This window comes from Acanthaster planci, linkage group LG07, assembly GCF_054643075.1.
Source record: "Acanthaster planci isolate LZ-2023a linkage group LG07, COTS_SCS, whole genome shotgun sequence".
Taxonomy (NCBI): domain Eukaryota; kingdom Metazoa; phylum Echinodermata; class Asteroidea; order Valvatida; family Acanthasteridae; genus Acanthaster; species Acanthaster planci.
Genome location: NC_141783.1, coordinates 17,357,449 through 17,372,374, shown reverse-complemented (window position 1 = coordinate 17,372,374; position 14,926 = coordinate 17,357,449). Strand labels below are relative to the sequence as shown.

The following is a 14,926-nucleotide window of genomic DNA, read 5'->3' as shown; positions in this document are numbered from 1 at the left end:
ACACCGGTACTCTGCTATCCAATTCCCATTCCGTAGATCAATTAGGCATTTCTTCCCCATTCTACAGACCATCGGCATCCTGTCCCAGACCATCAGCATCTGCACTTGCACCCTGGCCCACCAGCTGGGCCTGGACACCTTGGCTGAGATCAATGCCCTGGATGTAGGAGCCAACTCCAAGGCCTCCCTGGAGGACATGTGCAAGAAGGCCCTGGACCTGGCCATCCAGAAGGGCCTGGTCCAATCCCACCTCTACCAGGTGGTGAACAATTACACCAAGAAGTATGATGCAGGCTGGAGGGCCTTAGCCCAGGCTCAGTGAGTACATTGAGTACAATGAGTACACTCAGTGAGTAAAATGAGTACGAGTATGCTGAGTGCGTACAATGAATGCAGTGTGTACAGGAAGGAGATGGTTGGATCGATGGATGAGCATGCAGACTTCTGAGCACATTACATCACTCACCCAGTTTTACTAAAAATCTACTCCATGATTACCTTGTGTATCTGTTGGCAAATTAAGTTTCAAAGCACCATTCTGGAATATGCCACAGTGAAATTTGAAGGGCACATCAGTATATTGCCTAAAAGTTATGGACTGGGAGTCAAGGCTGTTGTCAAATGAACTTTGGAAAATAAAATAGTCAATCACACTAAAAATATACTGGGTTTCAATTTCTATCGGTATTAAGCACTACTTCTAGACTTTTCTTAAACTTAAATCATCTCAATATGGCCTCCTTCAGAATTTAATGTAAAAATTCATTCCCAACCTTGCTTTACATTCGGTCGTGAAGAATGCTTGCCATTTCCTTCTACTTTTTCTCACCTCAGGCAGCAAGTCAGTGCAGTAACAGCTTGTCAGGAGACTATCCAGCACGCTCAGCTGCAGGTGGTTCGGTTCCAGTGGTTGTACGAGGATATCTTACAGGAAGCCGGCATACAGCGGCAGAACATGCCGTTCCTGCCTCCCTCAAGGTACCGACTCCAGCACAACCTCGCCCATTGAAATGAATGCTACACACAAAGATATTGTGTAATTCGACATTTAAGTACCAGAAGCCATTACTGCGGTGGCACAGTGCTTGTGGACAGGTGGTATGCACGCTACATACCTCCTCGGCCACTGGGGTGTCGTGAGTTGCTGAATGCATTAGCACGTCAAGCTGGAGAATGTGAATCTGAGTGTAGTGCCACCGTAGTTATGGCCTCAAATCGGATTAGTCTACGTAGACATGCCTGAGATAGACATCTGTTTTAAAGCCCTTTATTGTATAGATGGAGATGAAACTGATTGATTGGTTCATTTTAACGGCCATTTTTGATGTCATAATGTCGATATTTGTTAGGAGCAAAAGTTCCCAAAGTGATGGTGACATCAATTCACATTTTCTTCTTGAAATAAAGCATCTGACATCTGATGGCAACTTGAGGCTGAAGCAAGCATCTTATTTCAAAAGGGGAAATGTTTTTCCCAATTCAGTGTCTTAATGGTAGTTATCAAATAAACAGATTGTGTTTAGCTCGTTATATTCGAGTAAATACGACGCATAGGTGAGAAACATCATTGCAGCAGCTTATGGTGCGTTCTCATCAGTGAGCACGCTCACTGGACCTTGGAAATACACATGATGTGATAGAGTTCCTGTGTTTTTCAAGGAAATGTGATCAACCTGACAAAACAAGTTGCCTATCACCAAGGTCACTTTGGAGTAATAAAACTCCTTTATCTTCCACAATATCTATTAATAGGAACCTTAACAACTGTGTCACCCATAAAATGTTCGTTGTCATCAGAGTGCTGAGTGACATATCCAATCAGAGTGTTCTCTTTCCTCTTTCTAACAGAAACTAAAACAAAATTACCGGGGACAATGTTATATTTGTTTTCTTACTACAAAGGTCAAGTGTCATGTCTGACCTTCGCAAACGTACTCAGCATCTGCTGTCCCTAGAGGGTGCCATAACAGCCGTTCATGACAGGGCCATCATTCAGCAGAACAGCGTCAGCCAGCGATTGAAGTGGGCGGCAGGTGCTAATCCGACGCTCCACAATGTGCTGCACGAGTTTGAGAAGGCTGTGAAGGACCGGGCAGCCACCTATGCGGTTAGAGACCTTTCAGTGAAAGCATTGGCCATTGACCGTATTTGCAAGTCGGCCATATTGAATTGAAAGCGAGGTTACCTTTTTAATTTTTTTAGAACCTGAGAACGAAAAAAAAGCAATGAAAAAAGTTCATTGCAGACTGATTTCAATTATGATGATGAATTATTTGAAATATGTGATTTATTCTATCTAAATGTTTCAAGCAACATTTAAAAAATGAAAGTGAGGCATGGAACCCGAAATAATCTGGCACCACCACATTTGATATATTACATCGATTACGATAGATTCAGGGAACATGATCAAACATGGCTTCCTTGTGAATAAGGTCTGTTATAGTAACTTGCTTCGCCCAGGTGTTTTTTTCGAACCGTCTGGTAGCTGTTTTACACTTTATAGCCATTTTTCAAAGGATCAGCATGGATGTAGTTTGTCCAGATCTGTCATCATTCCCTAATGTAACATAAAACCTCAGATATTCCTGTTCATGTAATGTATCACCACCTGTCAGAAATCTGTGGTATCTCGGTGTCAAGAATTTCATTTAATATTTGAATTTTTGCCCAAAGATGGAGAACAAAAGGTCAGCGGAGGTGACTGCCCTGAGCAATGCTATCCTTCACTTTGAGGCACTTCGGACCAGGACCAGTGAAGCTATCAATGCAGAGTCCATCTTCCTTGCTCTACTCAAAAGGTAATATTCTGTTCACAAATTGGGAGACTTGTGGTACATTAAACCTGACCTCCAAGTGTTTTCTTGTCATTAAAAAACACCTCCCGAAATCTAACTCAGCACATAACAAAAATGACACATTTTTGGGGATTCATTGGGCTATCGATAACATGGAAGAAGAGATTGTATTTGTAACCAAGTGTGTATCGAAAATCTTTTTCCTCAACCTGACATGTAGCGTACAGTCCATCTTCACTATTTGATCAAAAAATGTAAGTCCAGGGCACAACCATCAGATTTAAGACCTCATATAACAACTTGTTTTCCACTCTTGCAAGTTGGAAAAATTTACTCAGCGTTTGTGGTCTTTTTTGTGCAAATTCAGCAATAAATTGTTTTGCCAATATTGCACAGCATTTTCATTTCTAGTGTGAGCTGAACACACTCTTTGGGTGTTGTGCGGATGACGTCTTTCATCTTTCTAATTTTGAATTGAAATTTAGTCAGGCCACCACGGCAAGCTCGGTGGTCGAGTGGTTAAGACATCTGCAGTAGTAAGCAGGAGGTCGTGGGTTCGAGTCCCACCTGAGAAAGGTTGTGAATTTTTTCGCAAGCTCTCGGACAAGCACTGAGCATACAGTGTTTATCAATATATACGTTGGGTAAGGGCGAAACCCGTTATAAAAATTAATATCTCCCCAATGCAAAATATATCTTGAAATAGTCAGGCCACATCGGAAACAACCAGCATTGTTGTCAAGTCCATCACAATTCATTAAGTTGCAGATTGACAAAAGCCATACCTTTGTCATTGTTGGCCTTGTCACTTGTGACTAGTCTGGCAATTGTAGACTTGACTACAACATTGGAATCGATTGAATGCAGCTTGGAGTTCCACTAACACATGTGTCTATGGGGAGTGGCTGCCGTCGTTTCCCAATGGCTTCGCGTGGGCGCAAATGTTATCGCAAGCCATAGCCGCAACTTTCTGTCGTGGCCCGACTTTCGCAGCGATGACTGACTCTCTGTCGTCGCATTCCTCTTCCAGGTGCCAGGAGAGTTGCCTGAAGGTGGAGCAGTGCACGGCCTCCATCAGCCAGATGGAACAGTCTTTCATCGACCTCCAGCCTCCGACGGCCGAGCTACCCATTAGCCGCAGGTGGATCCGCAGCATGCTGGACCTCCTGGAGCAGAGGACGGCTGAGAGGGAGAACGCGGTGGTGGAACAAGAGGTCATGGTGCACAGCGGACGGGTGAGTCAGGGAACCAGACTCTAACTCTGAAGTGGGTCGGTGAGAGGGTTGGTGGGACATTGGCTATTGGGGAGATATTGCGAACCTGGTTTCATGTGCAAGTCAAATGGAAAGTGTGCATGCATTCTAGTGGCTGTCAAAAGACGATGTTGAAAGATGCAAACATGGATATGTGTGAGGAGAGTCAATGTTTAAACATTAAGGTTTTTGCTGAGTAGAGTCTCGATCAACCCAAACCAATTCCAAAATGGAACAGTAGTCACAGCTGTCATGTATGTACTTTAAAAGTACCAGTGGAACATCAGGGACACCAGTAAAACGTACTGTTGGAGTACCTGTGATGCCTCGTGAAAAGTACTTGTGATACCTAGTGGAAAGTACTTGTGGAGCATCTGTGATGACTAGAAACAAGTACTTGTGATACCTAGTGGAAAGTACTTGTGGAGCATCTGTGATGACCAGAAACAAGTACTTATGGAGCACTTGGTAAGACCAGTAAAATGTACTGTTGGAGTACCTGTGATGCCTAGTGAAAAGTACTTGTGATATCTAGTGGAAAGTACTTGTGGAGCATCTGTGATGACTAGAAACAAGTACTTATGGAGCACTTGGTAAGACCAGTAAAATGTACTGTTGGAGTACCTGTGATGCCTAGTGAAAAGTGCTTTTGATACCTAGTGAATAGTTATGAATCACTTGTGATGTTAGTGAAAAGTACTCGTGGAGCACTTGTGACAATTAATGAAAAGTACTCATGTAGCACTTGGGATAACAAGTGGAAAATACTTGTTGAGTAGGTTTAATGACTAGTGAAATATTCTTGTAATAACTTCTGAGAAGTACCTGTGGAGCACTTGTGACAACTAATGAAAAGTACTAATGGAGCACTTGGGATCATTAGTAAAGTACCTGACTATAACACTGCAATTCACAAGCCTGTCTGATTCACGATCCAGGAAGCCCTGCACAGCCAGATAGACACAGTCAAGAACACCTTGTCCACCCATCACAAGCTAATGTCAGAGGTTAAGACCCATCTCAAGACGCTGGCCCGAGGGGAGGAGGAGGAGGCAGAGGATGGTGTCCTTGGCAACAGCGAGGGCGTCTTCAAGACGTTCATGATAGAGTACAAGAGCTACTCCGAGGATTTCACCTCCACACTCAAGGCGCTGCTAGTTGGTCAGTTTCTGAACACGGGTGTTTCATTTAAGACTGTTGTATCTTGTGATGTGGTTTGTGGAGTTTTGCACATCACTCAATTAGCCAACATTGAGGGTGCCATTCAATTTTAAGCACGTACACAGTACATATTTATTTTCAATTTACCCAGTATATAAGGGTATATCTTGGAGGGACCATATGCTGTTGATAAAATCAGCAGACTGGCAGAAATATTTGATTGATAAAAATCTTTCTGTGATCACTTTTTGTGAAAATAGTGAAATGTTTTAATTTTTCCCCATGGAGGAGTCCAGATGGGAAAGTAAGATTTTTGCTGTTAAAAATCTGGACTTCTGTAAGTTGTATCTTTTTTTAATCTCAGGCTCCTCGGAAGATGACAAGGATAGCATCTTGAAGTTGTCTGAAGTCATTCCCAAGATGGCTACCCTGGCAGACCAGACAAAAAGGTGTAATATTTATGACACAAAAAGAATCTATTTAAACATTTTACATGAAGAGGATGAATAACTTTCAGAGCAGAAGTTGATAGAAAAACACAGTGAGACCCACACCTTGCTCAAGTTGTTCTCAAAACGAAATAACTTCCATACTAGGTTCTTAACTGTTCCATTGTGTGATGTTCCCTGGTAGGTTGTGTGATCAACTGGTTGGTTTGGCTTCTCCACTGGTACCCAAGCTGGTCCCGCCTGACAACAGCCAAGGTGTGTCATATCACTTCGAGCAGCATTGACTTTAAGTTCAAATGTTGCATACATGCCCAGAGAGAGCCTCTGATGTATCTAAAACATGGCACATGGTTTTCATTATCGCCTTTCTGTACCCAACATGTGCAGTTGATTGGTTTTTCTTGCAGACAGCAAATTTATAGTCAAGCACTTCACAACTCTTCTCGAGCATAAGTGTCAGGTCTCAGCAAAAGCCACGTGCAATCCATGTGAATTGTAGCAAAGGCGTTCCTTCATGATTGGCTCACTGTTAGCCTTGAAAGTGCTAATCCATTTTGAGCAGAAGCACCCCCTCATTGGTTGAAAAGAGCCATGTTGGTCAAGAATATTCATTTTGTTGGTAGCAACGCGACCGTGACACCTGCATTTCCTAGTCGTTCGTGAACCAGCGCAGTTCACTTCCGATCAAAGGAGTCTCTGGTGCTCAGAAAACAGCACACTCTCTTGATCCAGCTCAAGGCCCAAAGAAGTGAAAAATACTTGTGAAGTACTTTCCTGTACAGTGTGCACGTTACTTTATTGGTTCAGGAACTCCAGATCCTGTTTGAACTCGACGAATTTGTTTTTGTTTTTGGTTTTTTTGTGATTGCCGTAGCTGCCAGCACTAGTGAGGACGTGGGCGAGGACTCTAAGGACCTTCAGGTCATGAAGGGAAGCAAGGCGGGCTCACCCCTGCGGGTGTCTGGACTGCTGGGCCGGGCGGCTGAGGGTACCCCAGCAACGCCCCCAACGGCTTCAAAGGCAGCCGGTGAGTAGAGACCTAGAACTGGGAAAGTAATGAGCAGCCCACAACTGTGAGATTGACCCAACAAATGGGTTGAGTTAGATGGCATTGGGTTGGGGTTGGGATTGAGTTTGGGTTGGGTTGAGGTTTATTTGAGTTGAGTTCAGTTTGGTTTGGATTGGGTTGCATTGGATTTGGATTGGGTTTTGTTGGATATGGATTGTGTTGGATTTGGATCGGGCTGTGTTGGATTTAGATTGGTTGCGTTGGATTTGGATTAGGTTCTGTTGTGTTGACTTTTGATTGGGTTGGTGTTGGGTTAAAGTTGGTTTGGTTTGCATTTACTTTGGATTGGGTTGGTGTTGAGTTTGGGTTAAATTTGGTTTGGTTTGCATTGAGTTTGGATTGGGTTGGTGTTGAGTTTGGGTTAAATTTGGTTTGGTTTGCATTGAGTTTGGATTGGGTTAGGAATGCATTTTGTTGAAGCTGAATGGACTCTCAAAAACGAAACTGAATTAAGAAAAAACACAGGGAAGATTGCCATGCCTCTGAACTGTGTGAAACCAAAGGGACACTAAATATGCGCACCTGTTTAGTGTAAAGTTGTCTTGCTGTAATCTGGCAAGCGAAGCACTGTTTTCCTGATTCGAGCACTCAGTTTACAGTCGGAAGCTGCCCCCATACAACTTGTGAACCTAAATTTTGACTTCATCAGTTTTTTGGTCTGTTGTAAAATTGACATTATCTCCCTAAGGAAAGCCACTGAAATTCCCCCAACTGGTATTCTTAGCCATGACACTGACATTGTTGCACATCATGATGCCAGTTTTCTCATTATTACGGCTGAAAACTGTTGAGCTATTGAAGCAGGCCCTGAAACACATCAACTGTGGTACCAAAAAAACTGGAAGCGAATTTTAAATCACAAATAGATGAATGCAGTGGAATCATTTCATATATTAACCGCATTAAAATTTAAAAAATATCACTGCAATTCTCTTGGACCGTAACTCTGTGGTTACCAAGTCTTATATCACAACCTCATCCTCACATCATGCTGTTATATCCTAACGCCACTCTTCTGCCTCAGTCGCCGCTCAGCAGCCTAAAGGGTCACCGGCTGTCATGCGAGACCCCCGCACCGGCAAGGTGATCCAGGTGCGCAACACCCACGCCATCAACGTCTGGCGTCGTGTCAAGGGCAAGCTGGACGGACGGGATCCAGAGCCGTCCAAGAGGCTCAGCATACCAGAACAGGTGGGCGGGCTCGTCTGTAGGCTTGATCACTTTGTAGAGGTTTTATTTGAAAGCGATTTGGGCCAGAACAACTTGCCTCAGAATTCAGAGGATGATCCCATCTAACAATGCTGTGAATTTGTGTCGTAGTTGCACCCATAACCAAACCCTTGGTAATGCCAGACACAGTTTCATGTGCAAGACCTTTTATAATGTCTGTCCCAAGTAACAGGTTGAACAATGACAAAGGAATGCTGTTGTTGCAGTTCATTTGAATAGATAGTGGCTTGAAACAGACTGGAGGTCTTACCAGGTCTCATCTACAAGACTGATTTTGTGACTTATTGTATCAATTTTAGTTATAGAATCGGGGAACTTTTGAAGCTCATTCGGTATAATTGAGAAATGTGGGTTTCTTTGTCCATGTGCTCGAGCAAGTTTTTAAATCATTAAATTCTGAGGTGAACGTGGGCAAAAATCTTGGAGTTTAGCAGAGTCACGCTTTTGCGTCCACTTCAGTGTGAATACTCTCTTGGTGGATGAGTTCTGTCAGTTTCCATTGTGGCTATCTTGGAGTGAGACAGCTCATTTGCTGCTCACGGTTTCAATATTGTCATCAAATTCTTTCAAGCTTGCTTTTTGTTTGAAAAGAATTCTGTAAGCTTGTTGTCAAGTGATTTCTCGTCTCAAACATTTCATATTTGGTAAATTCATAAGGTTATATTACAATGTTAACATCAAAAAGTAACATTTTATGAAGGAGTTCCTGATTTGTACTAGATTCAAAACATTATCATTTGTTTGTCTGTTTTCTCATCTCTTTTATAAGGGGGGCATGTCAGAAATTATAATGAAAATTTATAAATAGATTTGTTTTAAATGACACATGTCTTGTATAAGCAAGCAGTGTTCCCAGCTTGTTCTTTGCTTGATAGTTGCTGATTTGGTATGTATAAAGCACAGGAGCACAGACAGATGTTCCTTGGTTTGAGCTCATGTTGTTCAGGAGGTGTGCCTTGACACCCCGATACAGCTGTCGAGATCCCTTATATCCTGGGCCGAAACGCTCACCCTGAAAGAATGTCTGTAATCACTGCAGGTTGACTTTATCATCAAGGAAGCAACCAGCTTGGACAATCTTGCCACTCTCTACGAAGGCTGGACGGCCTGGGTCTGAACAAGAACTCACCATGAACATCGCAGGATCCAGACACAGAGCTAAAAAAAAAATGAGAAAACTACAAGTATAGCGAGAGACAGTAGGGTCTCCCCAGAGCAAACACCCAGATGGTCAGGGCTGGTCCAAACTAGTTCCAACCAGTTCCAGCCAGATCACCACAATAAAAAAAAAAACAACATGCCTCGTCAGCTTTGAAGAGCAGAGGCTGGTGTTGTTGGGTGGTTCATGGCAAGACCTTGAGATAAAAAAAACACATCACAAGTTTGTGGAGTTCCCTCCCTTTAAAGGTATTTGTTGGCTATCTGAATGCCCAATCTGCATCGAACGCAGCCCACGAAAGGGTGAGAGATGAGATTATCCACGTTTTGGCAAAACTCCGGCCGCTGTATTTTTGTTTCTCGCTTGACAAAAATTGTGTAGCCGGCAGGCCTGCTGCCTACAATACCAGAATTACCAGGCCGTGGGGACATTGCCATTATTATCTTGTCACAGTCAGAGGGCCCAGAAATTGAAGATGGAAAGTACGGTTCGGAACTTTGGAAACCTTTTGAGAAGCAACAGATTGATTTTTTTGTCTGTTAAGAATGGTGCGGGATTCACAAGTTAAGTATTTCTCCGGTTTTAATCCGGGTTAACCTGTACCATCAACCAGTTAATTGAAGCTAATCCTGGTTACTGTCGTCTGTAATTTAGTTGAATGAAATTGTTCGCAGGTTTATGGCAAGTTTCATTGAAAATGAATGCAAACGCCCACACTGAGTATTAGATTCCACCGGTAAAGATGGTGAACTTTCCACTGGTTATTGCTTGGCAAAAAAAATAACAAATCAAGAGCAGGTGGAATCATCGTATTAAATCATCACACTCAACAAGGTCACAAAAGAACAATCATTGGAGAAATTTCACTCCTACGTTAATGGAGCATTCCAAACTCAATATCAGTTTCACTTTCATGTAGCCTTTTGTGACAAAATGACATGTCTGCTAAACCAGTGACAAGTCTTCACCCAGACACACAAATTAGTATGTTGATGAAATACAACTTCAGAAGACCATTTTTTTTTAGGATTTCAGTGGTCCCATTGGTCTTATTATTTGTGACACTTTCACTATGTTATCATGCGTAGTATTTGTCTTTCTCAATTGCAGGTCAGTGTAGTTCACCAGCTTAACCCAGCCATAAAACAAAATTCATCCTCGTATTGAGTGTGGCAATTTCACAGGCCGTGTAACATGTGACAGAATGTCCTGTGATTTCTCAAAACAAACGTTTGCAAGTTATGCTGTGTAGCGTTTATGCTGCTCCTTCTCCAGTCGGTAACCCGCAATGATGAGAAAGCGGACGAGATTGTATTTGGAGCCCCTGAGTAGTCTCCATCTTCACATCTCTGATGATTAAATGAGTCCGTGAAAAAAAAAACTAATTACAGAAGACATGACCAATTCTATGAACCCAGTCTTAAAAGGATTAGCTCTGAATGAGTGACCGTCAGCAGCTCAGTCTTTACCTGAGCAGTGATCAAGTAAAAGAATGTTCTCATTTTTGCTGCCATTCCATCGACTTGAACCGGTCATGAATACTCAACATTGTGAATCTTAAACTTCTGCTTTCATCTGCGGTGAGGGAAGAGGACAGAAGGTTTTCCAAAGTGTTCTTGTTGAAAAGTTACTTCATGTTATAAAGCACTTGCACGTTTTATATTTCTTTTTTTTTGTCGTTTGGTAGATTGTAAAGTAAGGACATGAAATACTCAGAGAAATCACTTATAATCAGTGCACAATGATGGCTCACAAGATGAGAAATAGAAGTGCTGTTCTTAGGCTGGCAGTGAGAAACAATGTCACTGTTTTCGGCTCTGTGCGTGGCTGTTGAGGGTGGTGTGATGCGCCCCAAACAGAGGCGTGGGCTGGTTTGGCCGGGGGGTGTGCGATTTTAAAGAAAGTGGAACTCCAACTTCCAGCATTTAAACAAGAAAGGAAAGTGCCCATGTGAAAAGCAGATTGCCCCAGATACATGTATTTGCCGTTTTACTTTTCGGTCATCGTGTATCAAAACCCACGTACTTTCACCTTTATAAAATAACGTACTGCTGTTTGGTTTGAAAAATAAAAATATGAACACCTCAAGCAGAACTCTTCCCCCCCAGCACCCCCCTGGCCTACGCCGTTGCCAAAACAGATCCCTGGATAGTTTGGTGGATAAGGCTAATTTGTATCTGAGTTACATCTGGCAGTAGCACACACGTCTGTGGGAAATGGCCGCAGTGGTTAACAAGTTACTTCCAAAGGAACATTCCTGGCCACGGTCAAAGATTTCAGTCTTGGTTTGAGGCCCATAATTGTCTGAGCAAAATAGTGCACTGTGAAATATTACTCACAGTCTGTGCCTGTGTTATTGGGCAGGGAAACTTGCAAGGCCAATAAGGCTTCAGATATTTACCAGGGGGCATCAGTGACATTAATCAGAGCCCTTAGCCAAGCAATTCTGGATTTGTTCACATTCCTGCTTCACAACAAAGTTGCTCACTGCTTTGGGCCTGCTTGGTTCACGAGGGTCCAGATCTCGGTCATTAATCTGTCATTAGTTCATGGACACCAGAGCCCGCCTGATGGCCGGAGCAATCCAGTGGTGGGACCACGGATCAAGTTCCAGATCTTTTTGAAACAAATTGGCCCTGTAAGTGGCCGGGCCACATTCCAAAGGTACCAGGGAAAGCAGGGCTTGTTGTAGCAGGCACGTGATGTGTGTGCCTTCGTTTCACCACTCAAGAGCCACAGTTTGCACAGAGGAGCTAAGGAATTCAGAGTATGCAATTTTGAAGACATGTTTACCTTAGAATCTATTGTATGTTCATTGCCATTTATTTCTTGTTATTAATGTTAGTGGATGTTACTATTGCATGAATTAGAATATTGTTCGTAGCATTGTGTACAGTGTAGTCAATTTGTAACGCACAGCTGTACATGTGTTACGTGTAAGAGAAAGCACGTCTAGTTGGAACAATCGCTGTCATCAGCCAGGGGCTTGGTGTGCTGGGGTAGTTTTGATTGGCAATCTGAGAATGAACTCCTCTTGTCTCAGCTGACCTGTAGTTAAGGGCTGTGTCAGAGGAGAGCTCTGTTTTTACTATTGGGTTCAAGAGTAAAGCCTTGGTATTACCTTTGACTGTTTGGATGGACTGAGCAATATGTCTGCGGCCACCACTGGAATTGTAGTTAAAAGAAAGGGAATTATTGACATGAAAAAAGGTAGGCAAGATCCAAAGGCGAGACTTTGGAATCCCTGTTGAAATTATTGTTCAAAACCCCAGTATTTGCGGAGTTCCCCCTCCCCCCATCAAATTGGGAATACACAGGGATACTTTCTTCCTTGGAGGGTCTTATTTTGGCAATTTTCAAAAATTTGTGAAAGATCTGAGGAATATTTGGGAAAGCAATATTGCACAATACTCAGAAATTCATAGCAGTTGTAAATGCGTTGCTGGTTTTGAGGACAGTGGTGTTCAAGCGCTTATGTTGTGTCTTTGATATATCCCCTGATATTTCTCTGTGCAGTCTCATGCTGATGGGAATGTGTTTCTTCCAACTAGACAGTCCGTCTGGATTGTAATTGTTATCGTTTTTGCGTAAAAGACTGTTTCTTGATGCAAACGATGACGTCAAATTAAGGGGCTGCTATGCGCATGGATTCACTGAGCACTGAAAATTACGACATTGAGCCCAATTGCATGGAACAGCTAAGCAGAAAAGTTTACTTGACAAATTTATACACTTAGCAGAATTGGCCGTGGACCAGTCACAACTAATGGCATTTTTGGCCGGTAACCTGCTTTTGCCAAGCAAACGTTTCCTTGCAAATTTATGAGCTTAGCAACTCTGTTGAATCAGTTCCTGGTCATAAGTTGATTTGTTTTTGACCACACAGCTTTGCTGAGTGGCTCCATGGCTTTGAACCTGTAGGGGTGCACATGGATGCTTTTTTCTTCATACTTCCAGGTTGCGAGTTGACTCAAATCCAGGAATGAGTTAGAAAGGAAGGCCCCAAAGCATGGATATACATCGGTGAAGACTACAGAAACAGTGTCTGTAAATCCACCGGGAATCCTTCAGGAAAAGGAAGGGATTTTAAGCCTGCTTATTTGGGACAGCACTGGAAATCTGTCCTTCAGGCTCGTGTGGGATTTGAGCCAATGGCATTGCATTGATTATCATTAAGGAATTCGGAGCTTAAGTTCAGAATCTTGATTCATGAATCATTCCCTACATGAATGGAAGTTTTCTGAAGTCACGGACAGCTTTGTTTGTCCCAGAAGAGAAATTGTTTGGCCTCTGGCTAAATAACATTCATGAGAACATGAAGTCCTGCTTTGTGGTAGATATGATACTACATGTAGAACTGTGAACATTTCTGTTCTCAACCACATTTCTCTTTCAAACTTTTGAAATTCATATTACATTGACAGCTTTCAAATTCACTATATGTACACAGATCAAACTAGCAGTAACATAGATTTTTTTTCATTTGTAATGACTAGGATTTATTCTAGTGTTCAGTTCCATTTTGACACTTGATTCGATTAAATTACACAGCTTCATTTATTTGGACATCACGTTTTCAAGAAAATGTTTGTGTTTTGCATGTGTAATTGTTAAAAAATTAACTGTCCAATGTAGACATCAAATGTATATTGTATCCAATCTTGCTGTTGGCATTTTCTGAAACCGGCCAAATCTAGCTCTGCAACACTGTAAGCACTACGTACATTTCATTTACAATGCACACTTGGAAATTCTGGGCTGGACAGTTCATGAATCACCTTTACAGCTGGTAAGACCATCTACTTCACCATCGTAAGCGTTGGTATTCAGAACTGTCCATGCCCATATCAAGGTTTGCCATTCACAACATGAGGATAAACACAGCAGTTTAAGGTTCACAAGTCTTGGGGATAGATAAATCATATTAAATCTGCCAGTTGCAGGTCTTTTTCATTCCAAAGAGAAAGATGGGGCACTGTTTCCAAAAAAGTTTTTGAAATTCCCTACTGACGGGAAAGCAATTGTAAGATCTGTTTATCGTTTTTGTTGCTACCCTGACATGGTTTTTGCACGATGTTTTAGAGATTGTTTATCCCGAAGTTGAAATGGTTAAATCCTGAGGCGTACGCGTGCAGTCGGTATCGGTAATGTAAAACTTGGCATATTGGCTTTGAGCATTAACTAAAGAGGGTGCTCTTTGGCTACAAATGAGAGCTGTTGAAAGTCATCGACATCCTACTGGTTTACCTGTGTTTAATCAGTCCAATTTGCAAAGCAGTGCGTACTGACTGAAAAGACAGGCTTTCATCCAGCAACATGTGGGAAGTGGTTAACAACCTTTACTTAGTTTTTAAACCAGTTATCTCGCTAGTTCACGTAAGCTATTGTCACGGGTTAATGTGGGATAATTTCAGAGACCATACAATATAATAGGGTTAAAATGGTTCTTTGACCACGATTAATTTTACGTATGGATGGGAAATACTTTAGATGCACAGGCAAATTTGCTATTCTCTCTCTCACGAATGAAAGGATTCATTGTTAGTCAAGAAAAAAAGGGTGGGAATACCCATTTTGATCTATCGCTCACATCACATTTCAACACTATGAACACCACTGTTGTAAATGGAGGCATAGCTTTAGCAGCTGGTTCTTTAAAGTTCCAGTTACTGTAGTTTCTGTATAATTCCACTTTCTGTTCTGCACAGTTTCAGAAATCCAGTTCAATAAACAGCAGTAAAAATCATATGATAATACTCTGGTTATAAAAATGTTGGTTCATTACACATGTTTTACTTAAGCTTTAT

At 42.2% G+C, this 14,926-nt stretch overlaps 1 protein-coding gene across 1 annotated transcript in view; it reads left to right on the top strand.

Annotated features, from left to right (window-relative positions):
* The window catches only part of smg1 (SMG1 nonsense mediated mRNA decay associated PI3K related kinase), a 67,833-nt gene extending 52,960 nt beyond the window's left edge, over window positions 1–14,873 (top strand). Inside the window, exons 62-72 of the mRNA XM_087138577.1 lie at window positions 68–318; window positions 835–978; window positions 1,903–2,107; window positions 2,677–2,801; window positions 3,829–4,033; window positions 4,990–5,212; window positions 5,577–5,661; window positions 5,846–5,916; window positions 6,536–6,688; window positions 7,755–7,921; window positions 9,000–14,873. Of these exons, the coding sequence (XP_086994703.1) occupies window positions 68–318; window positions 835–978; window positions 1,903–2,107; window positions 2,677–2,801; window positions 3,829–4,033; window positions 4,990–5,212; window positions 5,577–5,661; window positions 5,846–5,916; window positions 6,536–6,688; window positions 7,755–7,921; window positions 9,000–9,077 (1,707 nt within the window). The 3' untranslated portion in view covers window positions 9,078–14,873. The remainder of the gene's footprint in view (window positions 1–67; window positions 319–834; window positions 979–1,902; window positions 2,108–2,676; window positions 2,802–3,828; window positions 4,034–4,989; window positions 5,213–5,576; window positions 5,662–5,845; window positions 5,917–6,535; window positions 6,689–7,754; window positions 7,922–8,999) is intronic.
* Window positions 14,874–14,926: the final 53 nt, after the last annotated feature.